The 26,872-nt window shown below is 35.8% G+C and overlaps 4 protein-coding genes across 4 annotated transcripts in view; all 4 read left to right on the top strand.

Moving 5' to 3' along the window:
- LOC134848254 (uncharacterized) overlaps window positions 1-26,870 on the top strand; it is a 74,903-nt gene extending 48,033 nt beyond the window's left edge. The window contains exons 2-5 of the mRNA XM_063865639.1: window positions 22,616-22,847; window positions 23,185-23,346; window positions 25,959-26,159; window positions 26,641-26,870. Coding sequence (XP_063721709.1) covers window positions 22,629-22,847; window positions 23,185-23,346; window positions 25,959-26,159; window positions 26,641-26,709 — 651 coding nt within the window. The 5' untranslated portion in view covers window positions 22,616-22,628 and the 3' untranslated portion in view covers window positions 26,710-26,870. The remainder of the gene's footprint in view (window positions 1-22,615; window positions 22,848-23,184; window positions 23,347-25,958; window positions 26,160-26,640) is intronic.
- LOC134848252 (NADH-ubiquinone oxidoreductase 75 kDa subunit, mitochondrial-like) overlaps window positions 1-26,872 on the top strand; it is a 103,310-nt gene that overhangs the window by 48,032 nt on the left and 28,406 nt on the right. The gene's annotated exons all lie outside the window — the stretch shown is intronic.
- Window positions 1,165-14,082, top strand: LOC134848739 (uncharacterized). The gene is made up of 6 exons (XM_063866250.1): window positions 1,165-1,411; window positions 1,776-1,931; window positions 6,623-6,838; window positions 7,264-7,427; window positions 9,392-9,709; window positions 13,447-14,082. Exons 1-6 carry the CDS (start codon window positions 1,165-1,167, stop codon window positions 14,080-14,082), a joined length of 1,737 nt encoding a protein of 578 aa, XP_063722320.1.
- Window positions 14,803-18,158, top strand: LOC134847746 (uncharacterized). Its single transcript, XM_063864944.1, has 5 exons — window positions 14,803-15,760; window positions 16,046-16,278; window positions 16,523-16,726; window positions 16,948-17,204; window positions 17,640-18,158. The coding sequence occupies exons 1-5, from the start codon at window positions 14,820-14,822 to the stop codon at window positions 18,063-18,065; spliced, it is 2,061 nt and encodes a 686-aa protein (XP_063721014.1). The 5' UTR covers window positions 14,803-14,819; the 3' UTR covers window positions 18,066-18,158.

Here is a 26,872-nt window from a genome sequence, read left to right on the forward strand (position 1 = left end):
CAAATGAAACTAAGTTTGGACAGCAAGTTGCTGTTCCGACCACTGAAAGTGGGGAGGAACTTTGTATCGGGGTGTGTTTTTTTGTTGTTCACCTAAAAACAGGTAAAACAATCGTCGGAAATGAGTGACATATCATATAAAATTCCTTGCAGCGGTGATTCAAAACTTGAAAAAAATTTCCAAAAAATCCCTGCAATGTAGAGAAAAACCGGTTTATAATTTTTGATTTGGTCTAATTTCGAGTGATAGCGAATTTTAATCCAGGAATACTAGTTTTTGGAGACTTGAAAACTGAAAAATCTTTAAAAATGACAGAACAAATTCTGCTAAAATTTTGAAAAAAAGTTTTTTGATAATTTGTTTGATACAACGTTGTCAAATATGAGTATCCTACGCGTATTATCGAATGTATATTTTTTCTAGGCTTTCGTTCAGGTCCGCTGTCAGCCGAACGAGCAAAAAACATTACAATTTGCAAAAAAAAGTTTCTAGATGGAACTTTCTGAGCTTCATGCACAGCAACCGTCTATTCTTGTTTTTGGTTATATTTAGATCTATTTATATACATCATAAAACTGGAAAAGTTGACTTGGGAGAACCTTCCATTGTCGTTGCTGTCTCCTCGCCGCATCGCACAGACAGCTTAAAAGGAGTAGATGTGAGTTTTTGACCAAGAACATCTTGTTGAGCGTTCACCTATTTCGTTGAAAGCGCGTGTTGATTTTAAGGAGCTGATGACGTTGATCAAAGCCAAGGTTCCAATTTGGAAGACCGAATATTTTGGATCAGAGGATTCAACGGAAACTACAGCAAGTCTCAGTCTTGTTAAAGAAAATATAGAGTTTGGACAGTTTTTCTCAGAAAGAATCTAATTTTTCTTGACCGAATTGAGCTTTGAATTTTTGTACGCGCATCAGATTGCAGATTGGTGCTAATTAAATTTTTTTGGTGTATGTAACTTGAGCTAGATTCACGACTTACGAGAGAAAAAAATTGAGTTTGTACTCGTTCCTGAGGAAAAATAACGTACTGGTAATGTCAAGTGGATTTCTCTCAGTAGCGTGTTTGTCTCGTTGAAATGATGGAAAGTGTACCTGTTATTATCGTAACGTCGTAAAGTCAATATATTGCTTTTCAAATCGACGATTCGGTTGAATTCAGATTATGTATGCAACGTCAGTTCCCACATCTAGCAATAGTTTCCTAAATATCGTAGTGGAAGGATGTTGCCATGGTGAGCTTGACCAAATATACAACACTGTAAATAGAATATCACAAGAGGAGGGAAGTTGTGTAGACCTGCTGATCATCTGTGGTGATTTCCAGTCTGTGCGAAATGAACAAGATCTGGCCTGTTTGGCATGTCCGCCGAAATACAGAAAGATGAATACGTTTTATAAATATTATTCAGGTAATTTAAAAGTTGAGAAAGTGTTGATTTCAGTATCGCTTGTAGAACTACGAAGAATTTATAATGAACTCAACTGGGAAACATTCTATCAGTAGCTGCAAATCCAATCCAAAACCACAGCAACAACTACCATTTAGCTTGAAAAAATAAACGTCCACTGGTTTACTGGTCTTGAATAATTTTCAGTTCTTCTCAAAATCGAATGCGGTTTTTGATGCGGTACGCTGTCATGATTAGTTGAAAATTTGCATTAAAGAAAGAATGCTCTTTGAAGTACAAATGTCTGTGAACAGGGCTTTTTGGTTAAGTTAAGATAAATATCTTCTTATCTGCAAAAACAACAAATGTAATCAAAACGCTTTAGGTGAAAAACGCGCGCCCGTTTTGACTCTGTTTGTGGGCGGAAATCATGAGGCTAGCAACTACCTGGCAGAACTCCCTTACGGCGGCTGGGTCGCTCCCAATATTTACTACATGGGCTGGGCGGGAGTTGTCAATTTCTGCGGTATCACGATAGCAGGTAGAGTTACCTAATTCTTGGTTTTAAGAACCAACAAAGGAAAAGCCGGGAGCTAGACTTTACGATTGAATAACTTTTCCTACAAATCTGTTTTGAACGTGCAGTTGCTGATTTAGGTTTTTATGTCTCTTATGACGGTCATATGCCACAATCTTTCGACAGAATTTTAATTTTTACGCTTGTGATTAGGAAGCAATAGCAAATAGGAAGAAGCACAGCGGGTTACTGTGCAAGTAGCACAGAATGTTCCGGCCATAGTCCTAAAAATAGAAATTTTTTTACATTTGCAAAGCAAAGTGTATTAGTATGAACTTTCTTTGTTTTCCAACCTAAGTCGTAATTAAAAGTGCTACTTTTGGTGGCACTTTTGAATCGGTAGGCTGCAGTAGCAGTATAATGTCATATGTGCTTTGACATTTGATTAGTAAAAGTTTAACAAAGTTGATGCATTTTTAATTCCTCACATGAACCGAAAAAAGTTATTGGTTTCAAACAGCAGTACAATGATAAAAAGTTCGATTTTAGAAATTTTCCAGCTCAATGTATTGAGCAATTTTTTAAAAATGCATAATTTATACCTAATTATGCTTTATGCTTTCCAATTTATTACATGCAAAACTGTCTTTTTGTATTTGATGCTACTCTTGCTGCATCGAATTGCAATTTTTTAGCATATGTAGCTGCGTTATTGGTGGCTAGTTTTTGGGGATTTTAGGCATCCATGTCTGAGTGCTTAGTGCGTGAGACTCAAATTTGCTAGGTCGTAGTTATGAACCCGACTCGTAGCCGAGTTTTTGCTAATTCGAGGCCTATTTCTCCACTTGATAGAGCTGCTTTTTGGTCGTGTTCTCCTAAGTGTTTGCGAAGCACAGCTTTGCCTCTGTGTATGAATTATTGTCGTTTTTTTGCTTGGTATGATAAAAGGAACTGAGCGTAAGCTAGAGCTTAGTTATATTTATCAGTCATATTAAAATAGCCAAATTGGACAACAATTTCTGTAGAAAATTGACAATAAAAACAAAAAATCCTTCAAAAAATTTTTTTTCAGAAGTTTATTAATTTTTTTGATAACCAAAATGGCGCTAAAAAGCTCCAAAACTTAGCAATACGCAACTAAAACTAATTTTTAACGGCTTAATTAAGCAGAGATAAATTTTTTAAATTTTCACTGCATAAATAAGACTGCTCGCTCCTGGTAAATGCTATCTCTAGGGTTTCGATATTGATTATTTCTGAGTATTTTTCAGCTTCATGGCTTAGCTTCCGAATTTTCGGCCTAGCTTACGAATTGTTAGTTTGATTAATATGTATGCCTGTTCTTATGCAATATTGTATTTACGAACAGTACAAGGTTTTTGTTTGAATTTGTTTATTCGGCTTCAACTCTATTGACTTACACATTTGTTTTTGCGTTGTTTGAAAGGAAAACTTATTCTTATAGTTTTGTATTTCCGGAGAGTGGGAGCGGGCGTATATATTTTGATTTTCAAACTTATGAAGCGATGTATTAGAAGGACCTTCTTTTTTTTCTAACCCAAGTCGCAAACAAAAGTGCTCATTTGGTGGCAAATTTGGTATATTTCAATTTAATAGGCTTATTTAAGCATAAACAATTTAATAGAATAAGTTGCTGCTTTATTTCTGGCTAGTGTTAGGTCCTAGTTCAATAAAAATATATTATGAAAATGTATGAGATTTGTTGTTTTTCGTTGTTTTTTGGAACGCATGGACATTTTTTTTGCTTTTTTCGCAGAAATGTCATTTTTTCTCAAAAACCACTCAGCCGGTTTTCATAAAAATTGTATCAATGGAAAACAGGCTGCTCTTCTAGGTGCCTGCATATTTCGTACATACGTTATTTACAGGTTCTACGGCCTTCGAAATTTTCAGTAGGGGATTTTTTGCGCACTTCTGTGGACTTTTTCATTTCCTCAAATATTATATGCGCAAATCAGAGATGAACAATCAAAACAACCATTTATGGGATATCCTGTTCTCAAGCGGCTATTACCGAAATTCAGTAGAAAAAAGTTATAGTCTTAAACAAGCTCATTTTATGACATTTTGGTTAATTTTTAAAACATATTTTTTCTCAAAAACTACCCTGCAAAATCGGAGATTAGTGGTTTAACCAAAAAATAAAATCATTAGTGCGAATTTTACCTGGGCAAGCGGCTATACCCTGCCGTTAACAAAGTATTGCCTTAGAAAATGTGCAATTTTTGAAATTTCGCCAGTTTCAAAAACCCAACTGTTGAATTTGAGGTTGATAGTTGATTACACAAGCATAGCTTGTGTGATAATATGAACTCTCTTTTTTCCAACCTAAGACGCAAATATTGGTGTTCATTTTGTAAACAAGCAAAGCTTGTGTGATTTTGAAAGTGTTCATTTTGATCAATAACCAGCTATTCATTACAGCCAATAACCAGCTATTCAGTACAGCCAATTAACACAGACTATTTTATTACAAAAAGCACTTTAGCCTAAAGGTATCATGGATCTGTAGCGTAGAGGTAGGGAAGGATACCCGCAACAAATTATGAGGGTTCGAACCTGGGCAGTGTCGGATGTTTTTAATGAACTTTTTCGTTTACTAGTTAAAATGCGTCCGCTCTATAAATTGAGTTGGTAAATCCGCTCTATGTTAGTTGGTAAATTTCTCTTTTTCAAATTGACCGGCACTGCTAATGGGTCATAATTGGCATGTATCACTTAGCAGTTATGTAGGCTCGTAATTGGCGTTCGTCAATTAAGAAATTTTTGAAGACTCAATGTTCTACTCATTCAGTTTTTCCCAGTAGCGTGCGTTATCGGTCATATTTTTGCTTATGTATGCGAAGTGCATTTTCGGCTCTGTGTTTAAATTAACATGGCGCTTGGATTTCGTCTGCGTAATCTGTTTACTCTGTTTCTTAAAATAAAAAAGCTGTAATAGAATTCGGAAAAATTCCTTTTTAAATTTTACCTTTTTAAAAAATAAATATCGTCACTATTCTCGAAAACGTCTTGCTAAATCTGATGTTAAGGACTCAATCTACACAATTAGGACGCGGAAATCTTCAATCTAGAAATCATGGTGTGGCAAGCAGAGGCTATTCCCATGCTTTACTAGAGAAAAATTTATGGATGTAGGAAAAATTGATCGATTTTTGGAATCCTTTTGACTTTTTTGAAAGCTGCCCAGCCAAATCTGAGATAAAGACTTCAATTTAAAGAGCGAGTAGTAGTGTTATTCTTTAAATACGCACTTTATCCCTTACTTGAGCAGAGGAACAATAGGGTTTAGCGTGAAATCCATTTTTTAAACTTTGAAAATTACGCATTTCCTTACCAGTAAAAAATATGATTTAAAATATGATTCAACATATTAGAACAGCTAGATTCAGCATTAGCTGGGCCTTCAGCATTCTGGAGCATTCAAAGTTTTTGCTGCATAACCTTGCTAGTTTATTAAAAGCGGTAGCTGCTTAATTGGTGGCTAATGTTAGTAAAATTAACAGTGGTCGTAGAGCAGATGTGAGAACGTGATATTCCTAATCTCAACAAAAAAATTTTCAAGTTGTGTTTTTATCTTATCGTTATTTCACTTTGTTTTGCCAGTTTAGAGCTCTTTCTTTTGTATTTTTCTAGCTTGTTTTTGCGAGCAGCTTCGCCTGTTTTAGTTCATCAAATAAACCGAAAAACGTGATTTGTTTCAAGCAGCATAACAATAACGAAAACTCAATTTCAGAAATTTTCTAACGCAATATATCGCAATTTTTTTAAATGCATAATTTAAACATAATGTGGCTTTATGCTTTACGATTTGTTACATGCAAACTTGCGTCTTTTTGTATTTATTGCTACTTGAGCTGCTTTTTGGCCGTGTTCTCGCAAGTGTTTGCGAAGCCCAGCTTCGCCTCTGTCTTGAAACTTTTTTTTTATCTCGGACTGACGTCTACCCGAGTATTTTTGGCCTAGTTGCCACTAGTTTTTTTAGCGCTAACAGTTACGTTTCTCGACTATTGTATTTTCCTCATCTCGATCGTCTTTCGAGACAAATGTTTGAAATTTTCGTAGTTTTCCAACACTCTTCTTTTCAATTGTTCTGACCAGCATAAAGGCATCCTTCTCGTTTTCTGAATGCTAGCTTACAGTTTGTGGTATCACAAGTGGTGCAATCCTCATCTTCGCTAGTGTTAATCAGCAATTTTTTGCATGATTTTTATTAACGTTTGAAAGATTAGTTTATTTTCGTATCGCAAAGCATTTTTTTGTTTCTCCAATACAATGCATCATATTAATGACTTAGATGATTCATGTTTTGTGATCTTTCTTTTCTTTTTTGTTCAAAATTGTTTTGAACAAAGTTTTGGATTTAAAAAGATTTATTTTCCTCGTATGACAAACTTTTCTTCGTTTCGTGCGATTTATCGGTTTGCCAATGTTTCATCTGTTTCCGCACGGTTGAAAAAAATTAAGAACTATGTATCTTATGTTATATTTATATTTTTCTTTTCAACTTGTATTTTGTATTGCAAGTAATTCAAAGCTCTGGTTCGCCTCTGTGTGTCGTATTGAATTGAGCTTCCAGCTTTTATCATTTCTGCACCGCATGATTTTCAGAATGAATCATTTTGGTATTGTGTTCGGGTATCTTGAAAAATTACTATAAATTGTGTACAATAATTTAGGTATTATTTTTACAGGGATATCGGGCATCTACAATCACAGAGACTTCAACAGAAACCATCACGAGTTTCCCCCATTTGACAACCGCTCCTTGAGAACCGCATACCACGTGCGTAGTCTGGAAGTGTACCGGTTTCTACAGTATGGGGGAAATGTCGATTTGTTTTTCAGCCATGACTGGCCGCTGGGAATCCATGACTTCGGAAACACCCAGGAACTTCTGAGGAAGAAAAGTTAGTTCCTAATTTCATTTCGCATCCTGTTGAAAAATTGTATCTCTCTTACTTGTTGAAGTAGTTTACCGAAGCTCTCGAAAATGATTTTTTTTCCGGTCTCCTTGAGTTAACTGACAATTTCTCATTTCTTCTTTGTCAACTATGCTCCTGTATGCTCCTGTTTGATATAAATCGGGTCTAATAAAAATTATTTTGTGATTCGGAGTCTAAAACTTTTATCCGTTGAGATAATCGAGTCTGAATCTTATAGTTTTAGGTGATTAATATATTGGATTGGCTTTCCATAATATGCGATTCACTGTCTCTTTGCAATGATAACTGGGTTTTCCTCTTCGGTAACTATGGCAATGATAACTATGGGTTTTTCTCTTTGCAATGATAACTGGTCGGAACATTTCGTACTAATTCTAGAGTGTGTTTAGGGTTTTTGTCGGATGATATCGCCAAGAACGAATTGGGGAGTGAGGCCAATCTGGCAATTCTGAGAGCGGTCAAACCGTCCTATTACTTTGCAGCACATTTACACGTCAAATTCGCTGCCATTTTTCCTCACGGCGACGAAGACCCGCAACAGAAAATACCAACTGTGAGAATCATCGGATTGTAATTTATTTTCTTGCATGTGATACGCAAGTGTTATAATTACTTTTGTGAGCGTTAGCGAGCGAAGTGAATTAGTAAAACTATTATTTTTTCCCAAACATAGTAGCAAATTTTGATGCCACTTTTTGTGGCACCTTTACGAATTGGTGATAGCATGTGCTTTGACATTCGTTTAGTAATAAGTTAACACAATTGATGCATTTTAAATTCGTCAAATGAACCGAAAAAAAAAATATTAGTTTCAAACAACAGTACAATAAAACCTCGGGTTCAGAAGTTTTCCAGTGTTAGTGAAGGGCCCGTGGAGCAGATGCGAGGACAGGGGACTCTAAATCTCCTGATCGTAGGATCGATTCGGCCACGGCAAAAGTTTTAATTTTCATGGATTTTATCTTGTTCCTCTTCTTATAGCTGTTTTTTTTTGTCGGTTTCTCGCTAGTGTTTGCGAAGCGCAGCTTGGCTTGTGTTATAATTTAATTTTTTGAAAAATTACGCGCAATTTTTTCAAAGTTTGACCATAAACTATTGGTAATTTTAAGTTAACTTAGATATTCTAAGTGATGTTGGATCTGATATTTCAACGATTTTTACATAATTGGGATGGTCTCATTTTTTAGTAAGAATTAAGATTGAGATTATTGTTTTGACTTGGGATGAAAAAAGCTGTATCTGGTTAAGTTAAAAAATGATTTTTAAGTGTAAAAGATTGAAATGATTTTCATTTATAAAGGTCTTGATCATTTTTTGTTATTTTTTTTTTAATTTGATTTTTCGCGGTTTGAGTTTTAATTTTCTAAGTTCATTTCATTTGTTAAACAGCTAAAGTGGAAAGGTCACTATAAACGTGAATGACTTCTAGTATCAAAAATGGACTTCTGAAGTTCCAGCAGATAAAAAATATGGAGACAGATTTATTTCTTCAATTGTACAAATATGAAAGGTATGCAATTCATATCAAAATTTTGCCAGACATAATTGTCAATTATATCTATCCAAAGGTATACGAATGAAGATGATAGACTAGAGATAAAAATTTTCAATCAGCGTTTTTTTGATTTCCTTGTTCTTTACCCTTGCGATACGCTAGGGTATTGCAATAGGGTACTAGACTTTTCCCCGTAGCAGGGCTCTTCTGCAATCATCTCTAGCGGCATCTTATTTTATAAATAATTCAAACTACTTAGCGTTCTCGGTCCACTTAGCCTGGAGGCAGCGAGTACGCCTTGGATGGCAAAGGTACTGGGTTCGAATCTGACCAGGACCTGTTTTTATTGATGGGAAATATTATTTTTCTACTCATCTTTTTTCGTCTTAGTTGTCACATATTGGAATCGTTTTCTTTCGCTGCTCGCAATTACTTAATCTTGCTTCTACTGTTTGATTTACTCCTGAAATTTGTAATTTTACTTGACTTCGTATTTTTTTTTGTTTTCTTCGAAATATGATTAGGCTTTTTTTGCCCAATTTTTATGGGCTCGGTGACCCAATTTTGGGTAGTTTCAAGGGAAACACGTTTCTTACGCTCCCTTTGCTTTTTTCAAGTTGGATGTATTTTTACCACTTGGTTTCTTGAACATTTTTTTCATTTTGCTTTTTTTCAGGCGTAGTAGGTTTCGGCTTGTTTTATGTCGGCTTAGTAGTCTCGTTTTTCGTCATTTGGTGCGCGAAAAAAGGGTTTGTGTGTTTTATGAGGGAAAGGGGGGGGGGCGTACAATTTTTTAGATTTATAGTCAGGCTGGAAGAGTTTCAGCTCAGGTATTTTCGGCTTGGTCACCGCTTGGTCAATTTTGTTCCGGTGCTGATTTTGCATCATATTGTTTGGGCATGTTTTTTTTTCACAATTTTCTTCATTCATTTCGATAGGTCTAGTTGTATCGCAAGTGGTGCGAAGCTCAGTTTCGCCCCTGTCTTACAATTTTCTTCCAACTATCTGCGGGCTCTGTTTAGATTGACAACACGATAAACGGTTGCAGGGTAACTCGATTCCTAGCTCTAGACAAAGTTCTACCTAACAGACCTTTCGTCCAATTGCTGACCTTACCGTCAAAGATTCCGAGGACTCCCGAAAACATATTACTGAGACACGACCCCGAGTGGCTGGCTATTCTGAAGGCCACCGATCCAGTTGTTTCTGTTTACCCGTCACAAGTGCAAATGCCGAAAGTGCCAGTTGAACAATCAGAAATGAAATCTTGTATAGATAGTGTACGAGAAGCGTTTCCGTCATCAGATGATTTAATTATAGCAGAAAACTCGTTCAAAATAGTAAGTTGCTTATTACATAAATAGTAATTTTAAATCATTTAAGCTTCACTCATTTAAGAAAGCGTTTGAATCTTGAAAAAATCATTGATAAAACCACTGAATGTGCGCGTGGAAGAAACACCTGTGTCCAAAAATTATCCAGCTGTAGGTACCAAAAGCAAATGTCAGATAGTCGAGTGATAGATATATTATGCTATAGCCTGCTCAGTTGTGATTCGCAAAGATGCTATGATGAACAATTCCAAAAAAAAAGTATTTTGGGTGCCGAGGAAGACGGTCTGAAAGTTTTGCTTTTCGGAAAATTGAAATAATTGTCTCCCTCTATCAACTAATCAACTCAACAACCTTAAGAGACAAAATATAAGATTCATTTACTGGCTATTTACTTTTTTAGTGATGAAGCTTTGGTTGGTCATGAAACACAAAAATAAAAATAAAAAAGAGTTTTTTTTTCATTTTTGGTTTCAATGTTTAATTTGATTGGAACACGCAAAACTTGCACATCAACCGATCAATCTTGTGTGGATATGGAAATAACGAAATGAACTGAGAAGAAAGGTAATTTTTGTCATTTAAGTGAAACCACATCAAGTTTCAACTAACTTAGACGGAATTTGTTTCGGTCGTCTTGTTTTTTGACGCATTTTTTCACATTTTAGGTTTTTGAGTCATTGAACATAATAGTGATGATTCTACTATAGCTCCTGGTGTTTTTTTCAGTTGTGTTTTTTTTAAAGAAAAAGTCATAAAATGTTCTAATAACAGATCTGCATTCATAAATTTTAATGCATTTATGAATGCTTCTAGGTATTTATCCAATTTGGGCAAAGGTAGTTAAGTTGGGCTCTTTACTTACGAAAAAAGTCTTGAAAATGCTACAGGTCACAAAAAACTTGGTCAACTTCTAGTTTCGAAATTGGAATTTATTTTTCTGATTTCCAGCGGAATTTATTTCTCTGATTTCCAGCGAATTACAACTTTTTTTATTGATCCAGTTTTCTCAAATTGAGTTAAGATATGTCAATCTTACATTTGTCTTGAAATTCAAAGAGCATTAAGGCGGTTTGTTTTTTGAAATTCGTAATTGAAGGTTTGTTTAAAAATAGGTCAGTTTTTTTTCTATTTCCCTGAGGGAAAATAATTTGCTAAAGGGACGGGAAATTTTGTTTTTCAGTAAGAAAGTGCAAATGGCGCAAAAATGTTGTCAAATTTTTCTAAACAAAAAGAAATGAAGTGATTTTCGCTTATATACTGAGTGACATTGAAAACGCATTAGCAAATTTTTGATTGGTCAGAAATCTTCCGAGTCCGTAGAGTTTTTTTTTGAGAAATTGCAAAGTCCATTTGCTTACTCTGTTTGATTGCTACAGAAGTTGATAAATTGTCTAAAAAGGAAGTTTAAAAAATGTTTGTTTTTTTCAGCAAAAGACGTCAAAATTAACCTATGTTTTGTCTGATTAATTTGAAAAAAAAAACATAAGTAGCTTGTTTCAGTCACAGTTTTGAAAAATCTTGCGCGCTTAAGGTCAAAACCTAAATAAAATTTAATGATAAGTCATAAACATACCTTTTTCTCCGGATTAAAACTGCGTTTTTCTGGTTAATTTCAGGCATATTTTTCTCTCAAGCTTACAAGAAAATTCATACTTAGAAATGAATCATATGTAAATCAGTGACTGAAATGTGATCAAACTTGCTTAAAAAGCATTAGATTGTATGATTTCAGTTTCGCCAACCGTTTTCAATTCAAAGAAAGATAAAGCGAAATCTTGTTGATACATATCAAGTTCATTTGCTAAAAAGTAGGCAATTTGCGCTCTTCATTTACGAAAAGGAAGCCGCTAAAATGCGATGAATTTCAAAAAATAAAATTTACCCATTGATACAATTTTCACAAATTGGGTTAATTTCAAGCAAAAAGTGAGAATCATGAAATATTTTTAAAATGCAAAGAACTTATCTAATATATATGCTATTTTTTCAGAACTTGAAAATTGAAAAATATCCGTATCCGATTCCAATTGGGAAAAATTAATTAGTCGGACTCTATTTTGTCCGATTTTTTGTCGGCGTAGTAGCCACGCCACAATCTTTTTTGTACTTTAACCATTTTTCATTGCTGTCTCAAGTGCCATTGATTAATTTCTGTAGTTATTCAAAATTACTACTTTCCTGGTAATAGTCCGTTTTTTTGTTTTTTTTTCGCTTAGAATATTTATTCGGACTAAATGATTTTGGCTCTTGTTTTGCCGGTTTAATGATCCTTTTTGAAATCGGTTTAATGGTAAAAAAAAGACTATTCTTGTTTTTAATAATTTTCTAACCTTTTATTCGCTCAAAATTTTTTTGACAACAATTTCCTTGGTCATTTTTTGTTTTCGAACTAAATGGCGTCTAACCTCGTGTTGTCGGCTAAGTGGACGTTTGGAAAATACTAAAAGCTTGCTTAATGCTAGTGCTTTTGTTTCTCGTCTGTTTTTTTTCAGAGATAGAATTTTCGCTTTTTTTAGATAGAAAATTTATGTTTCCTTTGCCATTTTTGGTTTGAGATTAATTGATGCCTGACCACTTGTTGTGGGGTTAGTGAACGTTCGGGAAATACTAAAAGCTTATTTAAGGCTAGTGTTTGCATTTCTCGTCTGTTTTTCTGATCTTGAATGTTTCGTATTTCCAAAAAACGTTGATTTTTCAACTTTGTTATTTCCATCTCACCGATTTTTTTAAATAGTTTGCAATGCTACGCTTTCTTTGTATCGCCAGGGATGCGGAGCTCCTCGCCCGTTTGCGATTAAAAAGTGTTGTCAGATCGGAGATAGACTTTTTCCGATTTAAGCAACTTTTCCGACAAATTCACTGAATCATTTTTCTCAAATTTGTGTTTTCGTCAACTAACAGACATATTTTGAATTTTTATGCTTTTGAAATAACCCTTTTGTTTGAAGTTTTTTCATTATGACTAAATTCACCAATTGAGATCTGGTATCATTAAGTTTCAATTAACAGGGTTGTATGCAAAGACACTTATACAGGTCGTGCTGTTTTCTTGCGCTATTTTCAGGAAGAAGTGGCAAAATGAATACAAATTACGCTCTTCAATTAGACAATACAAATTTAGCGACAATAAAGGGATTGATTTTAAATTTCAAAATAGGATTTTTCCAGCGGAATAAAATAATTATCTATTGGTTCAGTTTTCTCAAGTTTTGCTAATTTTATCAAAAAGATGTCAATCCTACAAGATGTGGAAATTCAAAGAAGAGTTTAAGGTGTGTTTTTTTAATATTCTTCAAAAAAAAAACGAAATATATTTTTTTGGTCAATCAAAGATGTGAGTTCAGTGACAGTTTTGAGTTCAAATTACCTGTTGGCTATGTTTTTTGTTTCGATATTTGCATTCGGGTGTTTTGCCATGCTTTGTTGTGTGGCATTGAAAGCGGATCGGAGCGAGGCTTCGCTACTGAATGAAAATCGTATCCACGGAGTGATGTGAAAATTATTTGTTCCTAGTCTGTGAACTGTTTACGATATTGAAATTTTATCTCGGCAACTTTCTTTCTAGAACTTAGATTTGTTGAAAACAATAACTTTCTAGTTTTTCGGTAAGTTGAACTCAACCAAAATTTGTTGAGTTGTTTGCGCGAAGAATTTATGCTAAGAGTCATTCTTGCACCTAGATAAGACTAGCACCAAAAAATGGCTGAGTTGAAAATGACAAAAACAATTTGTATGTTTTTTAGACTGTACCGGCTTACGACCCACGCAAAAATCCTCACATTCGATTAAATGTTCCTCAACCACCTGCAGCTAACAACGAATACACGCAACAGCTGTGCGATAAACTGAAAATCAAAAACCCAATTGTTGAGTATTTCAAACTTGTCGAGCAAGGCTTAGTTAGAGTAAATTATCAAACTAACAATGGAGAAGACTTCGAAAGTTCAGACATGAGTTTTGTTTCGTCATCATTTAATTCAACGCCCAGTTTTAGAAAAGGTCAAAGGTCATTTATTGGGTCAGAAAACAATTCTGTTGTTGATACTTCTAATGACCCCAACGAACTTGAAATTGAACAGTCTTCTGATGAAAGTGTAGGAGATCCAAAGGGAGACGAGGAGTTTTTCATGGAGAGTTTCTCGAAATCGTCAATTATTCCTCAAGCCGATGAAAGTCAAATATTGCAGTTGTTAAACTCGACCCTAGAACAGTCAAGGTCAGATCCTTCGGCAATCGATTTAAGTGCTATAACAGAAGAGCCGAAGGAAAAAGTAGCTAAAGGAGATGTTTCAGCGACTTGTGAAAGTGAAATTACTATGCATTCCACTCCCTTGGCTGTGAAAACTTTCAAGAGAAGAAATACTTTGCCCAGAAGTTAAACGAAAGGATGAATGAGCAGTAATAAACTATGAATCTATGAGTGATTTCCTTGAAACTTGATTCGTTGTTTACAGTTTTCCGAAAGTTTTATTTGATGAATTTACTTTTTCTCATTCGAAAAGTTTTCTTCTGTGATATTTATTAGCAATAGAAATGAATAAGTTCGGAGATTTGCATATTTTTTAGACAATCGTTTTTGCAAAATTTCAATATTTCCATTTTGGCAAGGAAATTAATCTCGTATCTGAAGAGATTTATTGAAAGTTGAAAAATTATATTCATTTACACTTGCGATCAGCGTAGTGTATTATTACGAAACTACTTTTTTTTCTAACCTTACTTACAAATAAAACTGTTCATCAAAAGTGTTCACTTATTTGGAAATTTCACTCCAGCATTGGGAATTGCATACCATTTGTTCTGCTTTATTTGTGTCTAGTTTGTCATGAATTAAGCGTCCATGGCTGAGAGGTTAATGTGTGAGACTCTTAACCTCTAGGTCGCAGGTTCGAATCTCAGAGGTAGCCGTACTTTTACTAATTCAAGGCTTATTTCTAACTATTATTATTGCTTTTTATAGAGTTGCTTTGTTTTCGTGTTCTCGCAAGTGTTTGCGAAGCGAAGTTTCGCCGCTGTGTTTAAAATTATGCCAATAGTTACTGTGTTTGTTGTATTACCAGCTATTTGAAATTATTATGTTTCTTCACATTTTCAGATTTATGATTTATTTTTAACCATGCAAACTACTGGACCTATTTGTCGCGACTACTTGCGCAACGTATGTCCAAGAAGCAGCAGCGAATGCCGATTCGATCACCCTCAGCGAGTCGTAAGCAACGCCGCAAACTCCCAAAGCTCTCAGAATTCAAGAGAATCCTCCCAGACTCGAACCCAGGAAGATAAAGTCTCGGTATGTCGAGATTTCGCCCGTGGTTCATGTCCTAGAACTCATTGTAGGTTTTTACATTTAACCCCAACTGAAGTTCGAGACTACGCTACTAATGGAAATTTACCGGAGAGAATCCTAGTTGCGAGAGCAAATGGTATGAAGCTACAGTCCGCGGATGTTGAAGCGTTAAATGGAGCCATCCCTCTTTGTCGAGACTACCTAAAGGGTATTTGCACGCGGCGTGATACTTGCAGGTATTTGCATCTGAACAACATCTCAGAACCACTTTCGCCAAACAATCGTTCAAACTCTAACAATTCACTTCATTCGTCAGTAAATGCGAGATTCGAACAAGATTTGGACGAGTCTCCGCCGCAGATAAAACGTATGAAAGCAACATCCAGTGGAATCTTCGAAATTCAATCACCAGATGAACATTTGCAGCCGCAACACACCCAGAATGAAACGTGTCACAGACGCGGCGGGGGAAGAGGTTCGTCGAAACGGCACCAACCTGATGTTGTGTATGCAAATGGAGCTATGGCTTCAGGACGCCGAAGGTCCTCGGTTTCGGGACTCTCGCCTGCCGGAGACCATTACGACCCCTTCTCAAATTCGCCCCCTTTTCCATCGCCTAGTGGAAGCACGACAAGTGGGGGCAGTTCAATCGGCGGTCACAACCGGTCACTGAGCAATCGAAGAAGGATAGCGAATAATAATAAGAGCAGTAGACCTTGCAGCGCATGCCTTGGATGTAATAATTTACAAGAGGAAAACAGGTCGCTGAGGTAATATATTTTTTTGAAACTTGAGAAACCAGTGTTCATGTCAATGATTGCTACCGTCTGCAAGAAAATGACTTTTTGATCCAGTTTTTTCTACTTGTATAAGTTTACTGAAAAAAGTGAAAATCAAAAAAGATTCGAATTGCAAAAAGCTTTAAAGTGATTATTTTTCTCCAAAATTCGAAAGTTGAATTTTGTTGAAAATAAAAGTCAGTCGTTTTTGTTTCGGGTTCTTTGAGTCATTGAAACTTTTCGTATAGTCAGTTAGCTATGTTAAATGTCATTTAGATTGAAAGTGATTGAACTTGAGAAGCAAGTGAGCAACCTCTCAACCACAAATGATGTCCTCCTTACACAAAATGCGAAATTGCGAACCAACAAAGCAGCACCCTACCAACACCAGCAGTCGAATCAAACCCAGAAGCAGTCTCATAACCCTCCTGCGCCCATCCAACAACCCACTCCTGTGTCTGTACACCAGCAAGGCTTCTCGGTAGTATCAGGTGCAACTAACAATCAAGGTGAAAATCTAACTTTGGTTTGGATTGATTATTTTGCCAAAGTCACGAGTTGTAGATCCTTTTTTCGAGATGGCTAAGCAATAGTCGTGAGGAAAATGCATTTCATGTTCGTCATCGGCCCTCAATAATCTGGAGAAAATGGGCAATAATCCGCAGATTGCGCTTCGACTAGAAAATTGTCTTCCCAAAGTTAACAACAATCATCATTTGACGAATTGCTTGTTTTACCCGGTGCTTGTTTTAGCCGGCCACTCAAGTATGGTTAATTATGGACCGCAACAAGTCATGGAGGCACCCCCGCCTCCTCCACCGGTCATAATGCAGAACACGTTGCAGAGTGGATTTAACAATGTGGAGCAAGGTTCGTTTGTGCAGACGCAGCAGCACAATCAGCAGCCGAATATTTTGCAACAGCAACATCTGCAAACGGCTATTCAGGTGCCAACAGGTCAGTCGAATCAAAACTATTTATGCAGTTATTTTTTAACCAATGATTGTGAAAGGAAGTTTTTTCCTGAAGTTACTAAAATTCATGATTTACTTTGCGAAGATGTAAAGAATCACCGTTTGTGGTTGTAAAAACGGTTTAAGAAGGAATCAAAACAATTTATTTTTCTAATCAAGTTTGGTGAAAAAATTGGGTAAATTTCAATTGTGTCACATTTCCAGGCGCTACAGTTGGCGCTGTTCATCTCACAGCTCACCCTCGCAACCCGATCAATGCGACAACAGTAGCCAATGTGAATGCAACAGCTCTGCCATATTTCATCACACAGCTCACTCCCAATTTCACCCCCATCAACGCAGTCACGGCCCAAACTGGCACACTGAATGCAAGTGTGGTTCAGTCGCCAGGAACAGCAGTAGCAGCAGCTGCTCCCAACGGCAGTATAAGGGCAGCTATTCTGCCTCATCCCGCTAATCAGGTACAGTCAGCTTTAGCATTGAACCGTTTAACTACCCCCTACCCCCATGGTACCTAAAAAGATTATTCACGCCTCCTAAACCACTTATTTGTCAGCTAAGCACTTGCGATTTTTGCTCCTAGTAAAGAATAAGAATTACTTTCCTTCCCCATTTTGCAATGGGGAAAGGCAATGGTGTGGTGAATAGTTTTAGCCATGCTACGTTTTGTGATTGATTGTTTTTTTTTGTTGTTTTCATTTTTGTTGCGATGTTCTAAAAGTAAAGAAGTTGATGTACTCTTGAAGATTTGTAACATCAATGGTTTTTTCACACTGAAAAAGATATTCACGGATAATAATTATTTACTTTATAAGTAATCAATGGGTGGGGCATGTGAACGAGCAATAATATTAGAAGGCGAAGCTTATGTAGTTGGACGTTTTTTGTTTCCTCAGGTCGTGGCTGCAGGCCAGCCAGTAGCGATTGCGGGATCAGGTCAATACACCCCCACATTCCTCCTTCCCCACGTTCCGACAACCACAATCAACGCGGCATCGGCTAACAACCCACAGCAACTCACGGTAACAACCTTGTCCCTGACACCTTTCGCTGCCGCCGCGGGATACACAGGACAGATTTATAACATAAGACCGGCGTCTGCAACTACTTACCATTTGACACCTGCGTCTGCGCAGACAGTGTGTATTAATGCGTTGCAAGCGGCACCCAATATGTCGCCAGTAGTTGTGGCACATACACCGTCGACTCTAGCAGCGGCGGCTGCTGCAGGACAGTCAATGGGATCCGCCGGAACTGCAGTGTTTCAAACAGTCCAGGCAGTGCAGCAAATGTCAAGAATGTCTTCACCCCACAATTCATAAACTAATTATTTGTTACAATGCCATTCTTATTTTTAAATTTATTGCTAGTATTAAAGAGTGCTTTTAGGAGTAATGAACGTAGTGAAAACTCTTATATAGGTCTTGCTGATTTTTTGTTTTTTTTTTTCAGGAAAAAATCTTACAATTTGTTCACGCTCAATTTTGATTTTTCGCGATTTGACTTGTGATTTCTTTTGAAGTTCAGTGCATTTCCAACGTTAAAAGGAGGGCAAACTCCATTATCGAATATCAAACGTGTAAAGGTCACGAAAAACGGTGATCGACTTCTAATTTCGAAAATGGAAATTAATTATCAGATTTCCCAGCTAAATAAAAGTTTCACCTATTTATCCAGTTTTCTCAAATTGGGTTAAATTTAACAAAAAAGTATTCATCATAATTTGTTCTACAAATTCGAGCTTTCAAGCAATCTATTTTTTTTCTTCGAAATTCAAAAGTTAGAGATTTTTGAAAAACCAGTTGTTTTTTTTTCAGTTTCCTTGCGTTCATCACTCTTTTTCAACTCTCATTTGGCTATGTTTAATGATACGGCTGGTAATTAATTTTAAGAGTAATGAACTAAGTGATTTCTTTAATATGGGTCTTAGTGAATTTTTGTTTTTTTTTAGGAAAAATTTGTTCAAGCTAAGCTATGATTTTTCGCGATTTGATTTTTGAGGTCACTTCATTTTGTTTTGTTAGAAGGAAGGCAAACTTTATTATCGAACAGAGAAAGTCTAAAAGTCACGTGAAGTGATCAACTTCTAGTTTCGAAAACGGATTTTTTTTTTTCAGATTTCCCAGCGAAATAAAACGGTTATCGATCCACTTCTCCCAATTTGGGTTGATTTTATCATTATTGTTTACTAAAAGAAACGGCTGGGTCGTTGAAAGATGCTTTTGTTAAGAGTAATGAACGAAGTGACGACTCTTATATAGGTCTTGCTGATTTTTTCAGGAAAAAGTCCTAAAACGCTCTAATGTTTTTTTCCATGGCTACATTGATTAGCATTCTCTTAGAATTCCTATTATTTCTCTGCCACCTCTTATTGTTTCTGCTTCAAAGGTCTCGTGAAGCTTCCAATTGTTGAATTCCGGCTTCAAGGAATACTTCATGGGCTTAACAAAATGAAGATTATCGTGAGATAGGTTCATCTCACGATCTTTCTGTACACGTAACTGTTCGGCTACTGCGGGAAAATTCCCTGCTCCCTTTGGCAGACCAGGTTCAAAAGAAGAGAGGTTGGGTTTTTTGTGCCCCTTTCTGATTTGCTTTTTGTCTAAAGGCCTGGATCTTTTTACCTGTTCTGATGCCGAATCTGCGTTGAGGCAATTCCAGCTTGATACGGGGTCGTACTCCATTTCTGAATATATTAAATTGTTTTTATTTTGTTTTACACCTTAATTGTAACCTAAATTGTTTAAAAAAATGGAAATTTGGGCATTATCTAACCCCTAAACTTCGTTATGTCGACCTGGGTTCATCGACAGGCTTACTATGGGGTCCTTTTTTATAGGTAAAGGGACTAAAAAAAACTGGGGGTAAATATACCTTTTCCAACCTTTTTTTTGATAATATTTTATAGCAAATTAAGTGGTATTGTTTGTTTTACAGTCCCACCACGGTGAAAAAGAATAGAAGGTCTGTGGGTTTAAAGTGCTTGGTTCGCCGTATCTCACAGAGTTTTCTTCTGTGGGTTGTTGCATTATTTCTTCTTGGAAGAGGAATAGGAATCCAAAGTAAAAAAGCAGTATCAGTTTGTTTTAAATTGCGTTAAGCATTTGCTGCAATTTTTTTGTGAAACGGATGATTATCCGTCAAGTGCCGATAACTTTTTATATAAGTAGTTCGGGAATCACCTTGACTTTTTTCGCTATTTCGTAGTACACATCGCAGGTTGAGTAAAGGAAAAAGGACATAGTGTATACTGGTGTACGGCAAATGAGGTAGAGAGTTTTTCCGTGTTGGGCGAAAGTTTCGTTTACTACTTCGTCGCAGTCTGTACAAACAAGATGGGGAGGTTGGTGTGTTAAGTTTTTATTTTGTTTCTTGAAAGCCGTTTTGTGTTCATAATATATTGGACATGTATGTTGAGAGGTTGAGTTACTAGGTTTTAGAAACACCTTGCAAACTGCTTGATGTAAGTGTTAAATTGGAAAGCATACCGTTTTGACGAATTCGAGGAAGGAGGATGTCATTTAAAAAAAAAGGTTACAGTGGGATCCTTTGATCAGATGTTGGCCTAAAGAGAAGACTTGAGCTTCGAATGGCAAGTTTTGTTTTAAATTATTGCATTGCACTGATGTCAATATAGTTTTCGTGGAATTCCAAATGTGAATGTAAATTTCTCCAATGTTTTGGTAGTTTCGGTTGCGGTTGTTATATGCTTGTAGAAATTGTGAAACGGATTCTACGATTACTACGCGATTTTTCTTCCCATTTGATTTGATATTGGTTGAATCGGTACTCTCTGGTCAATGTGAACTGTGTCGAAAGAGAAAGGTAATGTATTATCTCTGTTCTTTTTTCCAATAGTGCTTCTTTATGATCATGTCATTTTTTTACCAAGTCATCCTCTGCTGAAAGATCTGGTATCCATTTATACATTTCTGGCCGAAAAAAAAATCGTTTAACGTTTGTTTAAGTTTTATCTTTACCTACATGTCCTGAGAGTTGATCTTTAGTGCAAGTTCAAATCTTTTTTTTTAAAGTGACATTGTGGAACACATCTTTATTTCTCTTATTATTTCCGAGCTATCAAATGCTTGTTCAATGCCTGAAAAATTTCCTCGTAATAACGATTTTTCGAAAGTGTTCATGTATGACGACAAGACTTTAGAATGTCTCTGATGAATGCTTTTGGTATCTTTGTTTTCTTTGAATAAATGTTGCATTATTTTAAAAACTGGATCGTTTTTTGTTTTTTTGAATTATTTCTGTGTTTAGATCTGTTGCTTTTCCTTCATACAGTTTCTTTAACATTTGAGATGGTTAAAGTTTATACAAAATTGTTCATCTCTTAACTTTTACCAAGTAGATAGGAGTTCTGTTTTATTAGTTTCATACTTTTCTCTCTTACAATATTTTGCTGGGAGTAAGTGGAGAGATGTAAGGATTTTAGTGTTCCACTGCTCGTCTAGAAACGGGCACGGTGTCCGTTGTCAGTTGAAGATGTGTGTACGACTCAAAGGTGGTTGTTTCGGTGTTCGTTTGAATAAATTTTTTTAACTCGAGGAATTACTTGAGTTAAAGTTTTTAGCATTGAGTGACTATAAAAGAAAATAACGATACGAAAGGAGTTTTTTAAGAGAGAGAAAGAATAAACTAAAATTTATCGAAGTTTTTAACCGTCTGTCTGGTCGAGTCACTTGAAAATGCAGGCCGGCTCATACAAAACAATTCTAATTTTTCCCTGCATCTGCTCTTTTACTTCAGTCCTTTAATCTCTGATCCTCCCTTTGACCAGGAGACAGACATTTGCAGTTTTTTTATTGTTTATATTAATTGGGAGAATTTCTTCACCCGCCTTAGTTACTTCAGTTTTCAGAGCGGTGTGGGATTCATCTGTTTTCAAAGCCAAAACAATGGGCAAACTCTGCCTGACTGGCGCCGTGGTTAAATTTTAACTTACTTCTATCATCATTTAAGCTTAATTAAAATTCGTTGCCTTTTTCCAAGGTTAATAAAACTGAAAGAAAAAAATAGTTTGAAGCGTTAGATATTTGGATCTGACTATTAAAGTTTCGAGTTAAGTTGCTCAGTTGAAATCTGAATCGAAGTTAAAAAGGAGTTTTAATCTGAAGGTGTGAACGAATTTAGAAATGAAAAGAGTCCACTCGAATCTTATGTTAACAATAAAAACAATAGCCTTTTTTTTAATGAAGCAATTCCATTACTACAATTTATCCATTTTTGTCAAATTGGGTTAAGTTAAACAAAAAAGCATAGAAAAAAATAAGAGTGTTAAGCCATATATTTTTTCTTTGAATTTCGAAAGATGAAGCTTTCTCAAAAAACAAGTCAATTTTTTTTCTTTTGCTTTGCGTTCATGACTCTTTTCTATACTTCACTCTGAAATCGTCCTTCCTAGTAGTTGTTAACCTTGTCGAAGTGTGTGAAATAAATTATGATCTTTTAGTATTTATTTTTTAGCAAGTTCAAGCAAACCCAAATTTTGGATTCCTAAATTGTAAATTGGTTCTTGTTTGGATATTTTGTCGAAACCCACGTATCGCTATTAAACTTGGAAAGTGACTTCTAGATTGACATTAAAATTGTTTCAAGTTAAATTTATTTTGTTAAATTGAATAGTTGTAAGTATTCACATTCATGAAGTTATGGCACGCAATGGACTAAAGTTTAGTGAGGAATACTGAGGACCTCTTCATTAGAAGCTTCAAAGAAAATACCAAGTAACGATTCTCTTCACGCATGATCTGCGAGTCTTAGCACTCATCAATCACCTAACTTTTGATAGTTTTGAAGCTTGGTTAATGTGTTACAGCTCTCGAATTTCAAAATAAGAGACGATAAATTTATATATTTTTTTTAGATAGTTTTGAATGTCGCTGACTACTAAAATCCTGCTCGTGGGTCCCCAAAATGCGGGAAAAACAGTCCTAGCCAAGTACATTTTCAGTAGAGATGCTGATGACCTGGGTTTCCTAGAGAACAACATGGAAGAAAAGGAGTTCGAGGCCTTTAAGATGGATCTAGGGTCTGAAGGAGACGTTTCCACTTACCCTCTAAGGATTCATGAGAGGAATATTGAAGATTTCCAGGTTTGCGAGTTCTTTGTTAAACGCGAGTTTTTATGGTTATAACTAGATGCCCATAGAATCAAAAAGATGTCTCTTTTATACTGTTGATATTCTATGCTTATGTTGACATGCTTCATCTGAAAAATAATAGGTTTCTCTAAATTTGCGATAAAAATAAAATGAGGAATCAGTTTCAAGTTATCAGTTCACGAATTCTTATCCACTAAGTATTAGATTTACTTTCCACTTAGTTTACATTTAGGACTACAAGATATTACAAAGTTAGAAAGGACAGACAAAAAGACACAAAAAGAGGTAATATAGAAACGATAGAAGAAAAAGAGTGTTTTTTTTCCAGCTCTCCTCGGGTGCAGTTGTGAGTGTGAATGTGCAAATATGGGATGTGAGTGGAGACCTGGAGAGGATGAGGGACAAGTTGGAGGTGGTCTGTGGCAACGCACTTGGGGCTGTGTTCGTCTACAATCCAGGCAGACAGGGACACGGAGAACTACTGGATCAGGTATGTCGGAGAAAGACTTACTAATTTATTCAACGAAATCATTGAAGAATGGTTTCTCCTTTTTTGAGAGGGTACGATAAAAGGTGTTCTTAAGAGTCGATGGACGTAGTTCAGACTCTTCAAGGTCTTTTTTTGATTTTTTATGATTTTTTATTTTTTTTTGTTTTTCATGAAAAGTCTTCAGGCTCAAATTTACTTTTTCGCGTATTGACTTTTGATTTCTTTTTAAGGTCAGTTCATTTCCTTTATTAAAACAAAAGCAAACTCAACAATCGAGCAGCAAAAGTGTTAAGGTCACGAAAAACGAGATTGACTTCCAGTTTGGAAAAGGGAATTTATTTTCCAGATTTCACAGCGAAATAATCTTTTTTAATGATTGATTCAGTTTTCTCAAATTACGTTAATTTTATCAAAAAGATGCCAATCATAAATTGTTCAAGAAACTCAAAAAGCTTTAAAAGCGCCTATTTTTTTCTTTGAAGTTCGAAAGTACTTTTTCAAACAAGTTAGTATTTTTTCTGTTTTCTAGCATTCATTGACTCTTTTCCAACTGTCTGTTCGTTATGTTTAATGGGCCATATAATGTTCAGGCTAAAACTGCCAGGATAAAATCCTACCAGGTATAATCGCCCGGGACTAAACCCTCCTAGGTCGAAGTCTCCTATATTTGTAACATAACCACATTATTATTTGACAGAAAGCATCTCGCTTAGTCGAATGAAACGTTGAGAGCTCATTGAAATTGGAAACCATAAATAGAACTAAGTTTGAAGTAAAATTATACATTTAACTTGGCCATAAATCGAACTAAGGTCTTCGAAATGGTATGGCACCGCAGGCTTCTCAGGCTCCTCCACGGCTCCAGCGTACCCAGGGGAATATTCAGATGGCATTGTCGAACTACTTTATTGGGCGCCATGACTCTTTTTTAGAAACCCTTTGTCAACAACTAGGCTTTTCTGAACAGGGGTTCTGGAAGGTTCTTTATCTCCTACACTTTTAAACTTTTACAAGCATGTTTTTTTTCTTCAAAATCATCCATACGAAACCGTAACTAATGCAATCCAAGATGGTCTTCCCTCTAAAGTTCTGCCATTGTGCTCTCCTGATATTTCCTCGACCGAGGAACTACTACCCGATCAACAAAGAGCACATTAGCACGGCCAAGATCTGGTTACAGAGTTTTTTTTTCATACCGCAATAGAATTGCACCCAATGTCCCCCGAATTGTCTTTTAACGTTTTTTCGTATATCAGTTATGTGTTTTTCAGTCTTACAGGCCATGACGTTGTTTTTAAGCAATTTTACAGCCATTGACCAATAAAAAACGCGCATAACAAATACAATTATTTCGTTTAGTTTGTCGTATAACGTGTACGGTATACAGTGCTTATTAAGATTATCCGTCAAAATGAACTAAACTTGAAAATTAAAATACGTTTTTCTCAAATTGGGTTGGATTTAGGTGAAAAGTAATGAAGACAAAGAATTTTAGCAGAAGACAATGAAGACTGCCTTAGAATTTTAGCAGAATTATGCGGTGCAATTAGATTTTCGAAATTCGGTTCTCAAATTCCCTAAAAAGGATCATTTTTAGATTTTTTTGTCAATCAAAAATTACGCCAAAACTACCGAATCAATTACTGACACAGTTATATCAAATTGAGCCTCTTGCGTACCCAACAAAGTTTAAGAAGGGTAAACTCTCGATAAATTTGCTCAAATTGTTCAGCAGTTGTTTTTTTTAAAGATTGGTGTTTTATATTGTGAAAACGATTTTTTGTCTATCAATTAATCTTAAAATATTTTTTAACAATATTTTGGATGTTAAACGTTTCTTTTCGGAAGAGACTCTTTTTGATATAATTGTGTCAAAAATTAACCGGTAGTTTTGGTTTAATTTTGCTAGACCACAAAATCCAAAAATGATCCTTTTCAGGTAAATTTTTGGGCGCGATTTTGGCGAAACCGATTATACCATATTTTATGGCTTAAATTCTTAGCAAATTTTGTGGGGCATAGGAAATTAGACGACAAGCAAATAAAACGACCGTAAAAACGGATTTTAGACGATAATTTTTTCGCGAATTAAGACGACAAGAACTGGGCCAACAAAACTTTTTGTTAAGAATGAAGTTACACAGAGACAAAAAGATATTCTTATCACAGAATGGACAGAATTCTTACTGTAAATTAATTATAAAACGTTAAGGCGAAAAACTTTATACATTTTTCAAATGCCTAAATTATAGAACTGTGACATTAATAACCTGATTTGTGGTTGGATATCCTGTGTTACTCAAGGAAAGTTAATTTAAGTCTGTAAACAATATTCACGCAATTTGCACGAAACGTATCGTCTAAATTTCGTTATTTTTTGGTCGTCTAATTTGCTTGTCGTCTAATTTCTTAAGCCCCAAATTTTGTCTCTTGAAGTCAACCCAATTTGAGATAAACGTATTTTGAATTTCAAGTTATTGCGTTTCGTCCGGATAATTTGAATCAGCCCTGTACTGGTCCGGATCGGATGCAAACGTTTGATTGCTAATTAGGGTATCATGTTCAAACAAAGCTAACTGATATTCCTCGACATCGGTATTGTATTTTTGCAGTGGTTCCGCGAATTAGAGAACCTGCTTCCCTCCTCGGCCGAGAAGATCCTCTACCCGTACAAGATGCCAGACCAGAAACAGAATAGCAGGGCAGTGCATCCCAAACTGACGAGTAGAGTGAGGACAGTCGAGGACTGCAATGCGTACGAGAGGGATTCGATTAGAAGAATGCACACGGAGTTCAACCAGATGTTACGCAAGGTAAGAAACTGCGAAATTACCAGAACGCTACGAATGACTTTCAGCCAATTAAACATAATTATTTCTGTTAAAATTCCAAGCAAGTTTTTCATAATTTTTTCCTCTGAAGCCACCCCAATTTGAGAAAAACCCGTTTTAAATTTCAAGTTTATTGATTTTTGTCCAGATAATTTAAATCAGCGCTGTTCTGGTCCTTTCAGTCAAGACTGGCTGCAGATAAATTTATTGAAATTTATTGTTTAATGCAAAAATATCATGTAAAAGTCGTGGGTATATCGAAGTTTGGTTTGGTGGTCGTTCCAAAATGCCCTATTTCTATATTTTCGAGTCCTTCAAGAAATTTTCATTGTGTGTTTATTTCGTGAATATTGAGGCCAAGATACGTATCAGTGGCTTCGTTTGAAGAGCTGAACAGCTCGTATGCGGTTCCTCTGTGAGTTAGTTCGGGATGAATGGTCTTAATGTAGATATGAATGTCTAGGTGGTGGACAGACAATACACGAGAAGAGAGAAACAGGAGAGATCTCTCATGAACACGAACAACTACTGAATAGTCAAGTTTAACCGAAGGATTCAGTCTGTGCAATTGTCAAATAGACCAAAAAAGAAGTTAGAAAGCGGATTGTATAAAGCTGATTACTTGTAAATAGTGTAGTTTTTTGTATCAATTACGATGTAAATGACGTAAAATGTAATTTAAAACTGATTCGATG

Source organism: Symsagittifera roscoffensis, chromosome 6 (assembly GCF_963678635.1).
Source record: "Symsagittifera roscoffensis chromosome 6, txSymRosc1.1, whole genome shotgun sequence".
Taxonomy (NCBI): domain Eukaryota; kingdom Metazoa; phylum Xenacoelomorpha; order Acoela; family Convolutidae; genus Symsagittifera; species Symsagittifera roscoffensis.

Bases quoted from the DNA above. Each gene is read 5' to 3' on its own strand.
- LOC134848739 (XM_063866250.1), top strand. From the start codon at position 1,165: ATGTATGCAACGTCAGTTCCCACATCTAGCAATAGTTTCCTAAATATC. The intron at 1,932-6,622 runs GTAGAGTTACCT...TTATTTTTACAG, and splicing joins CTGCGGTATCACGATAGCAG to GGATATCGGGCATCTACAAT. The intron at 6,839-7,263 runs GTTAGTTCCTAA...GAGTGTGTTTAG, and splicing joins GGAACTTCTGAGGAAGAAAA to GGTTTTTGTCGGATGATATC.
- LOC134847746 (XM_063864944.1), top strand. From the start codon at position 14,820: ATGCAAACTACTGGACCTATTTGTCGCGACTACTTGCGCAACGTATGT. The intron at 15,761-16,045 runs GTAATATATTTT...AATGTCATTTAG, and splicing joins GAGGAAAACAGGTCGCTGAG to ATTGAAAGTGATTGAACTTG. The intron at 17,205-17,639 runs GTACAGTCAGCT...TTGTTTCCTCAG, and splicing joins TGCCTCATCCCGCTAATCAG to GTCGTGGCTGCAGGCCAGCC.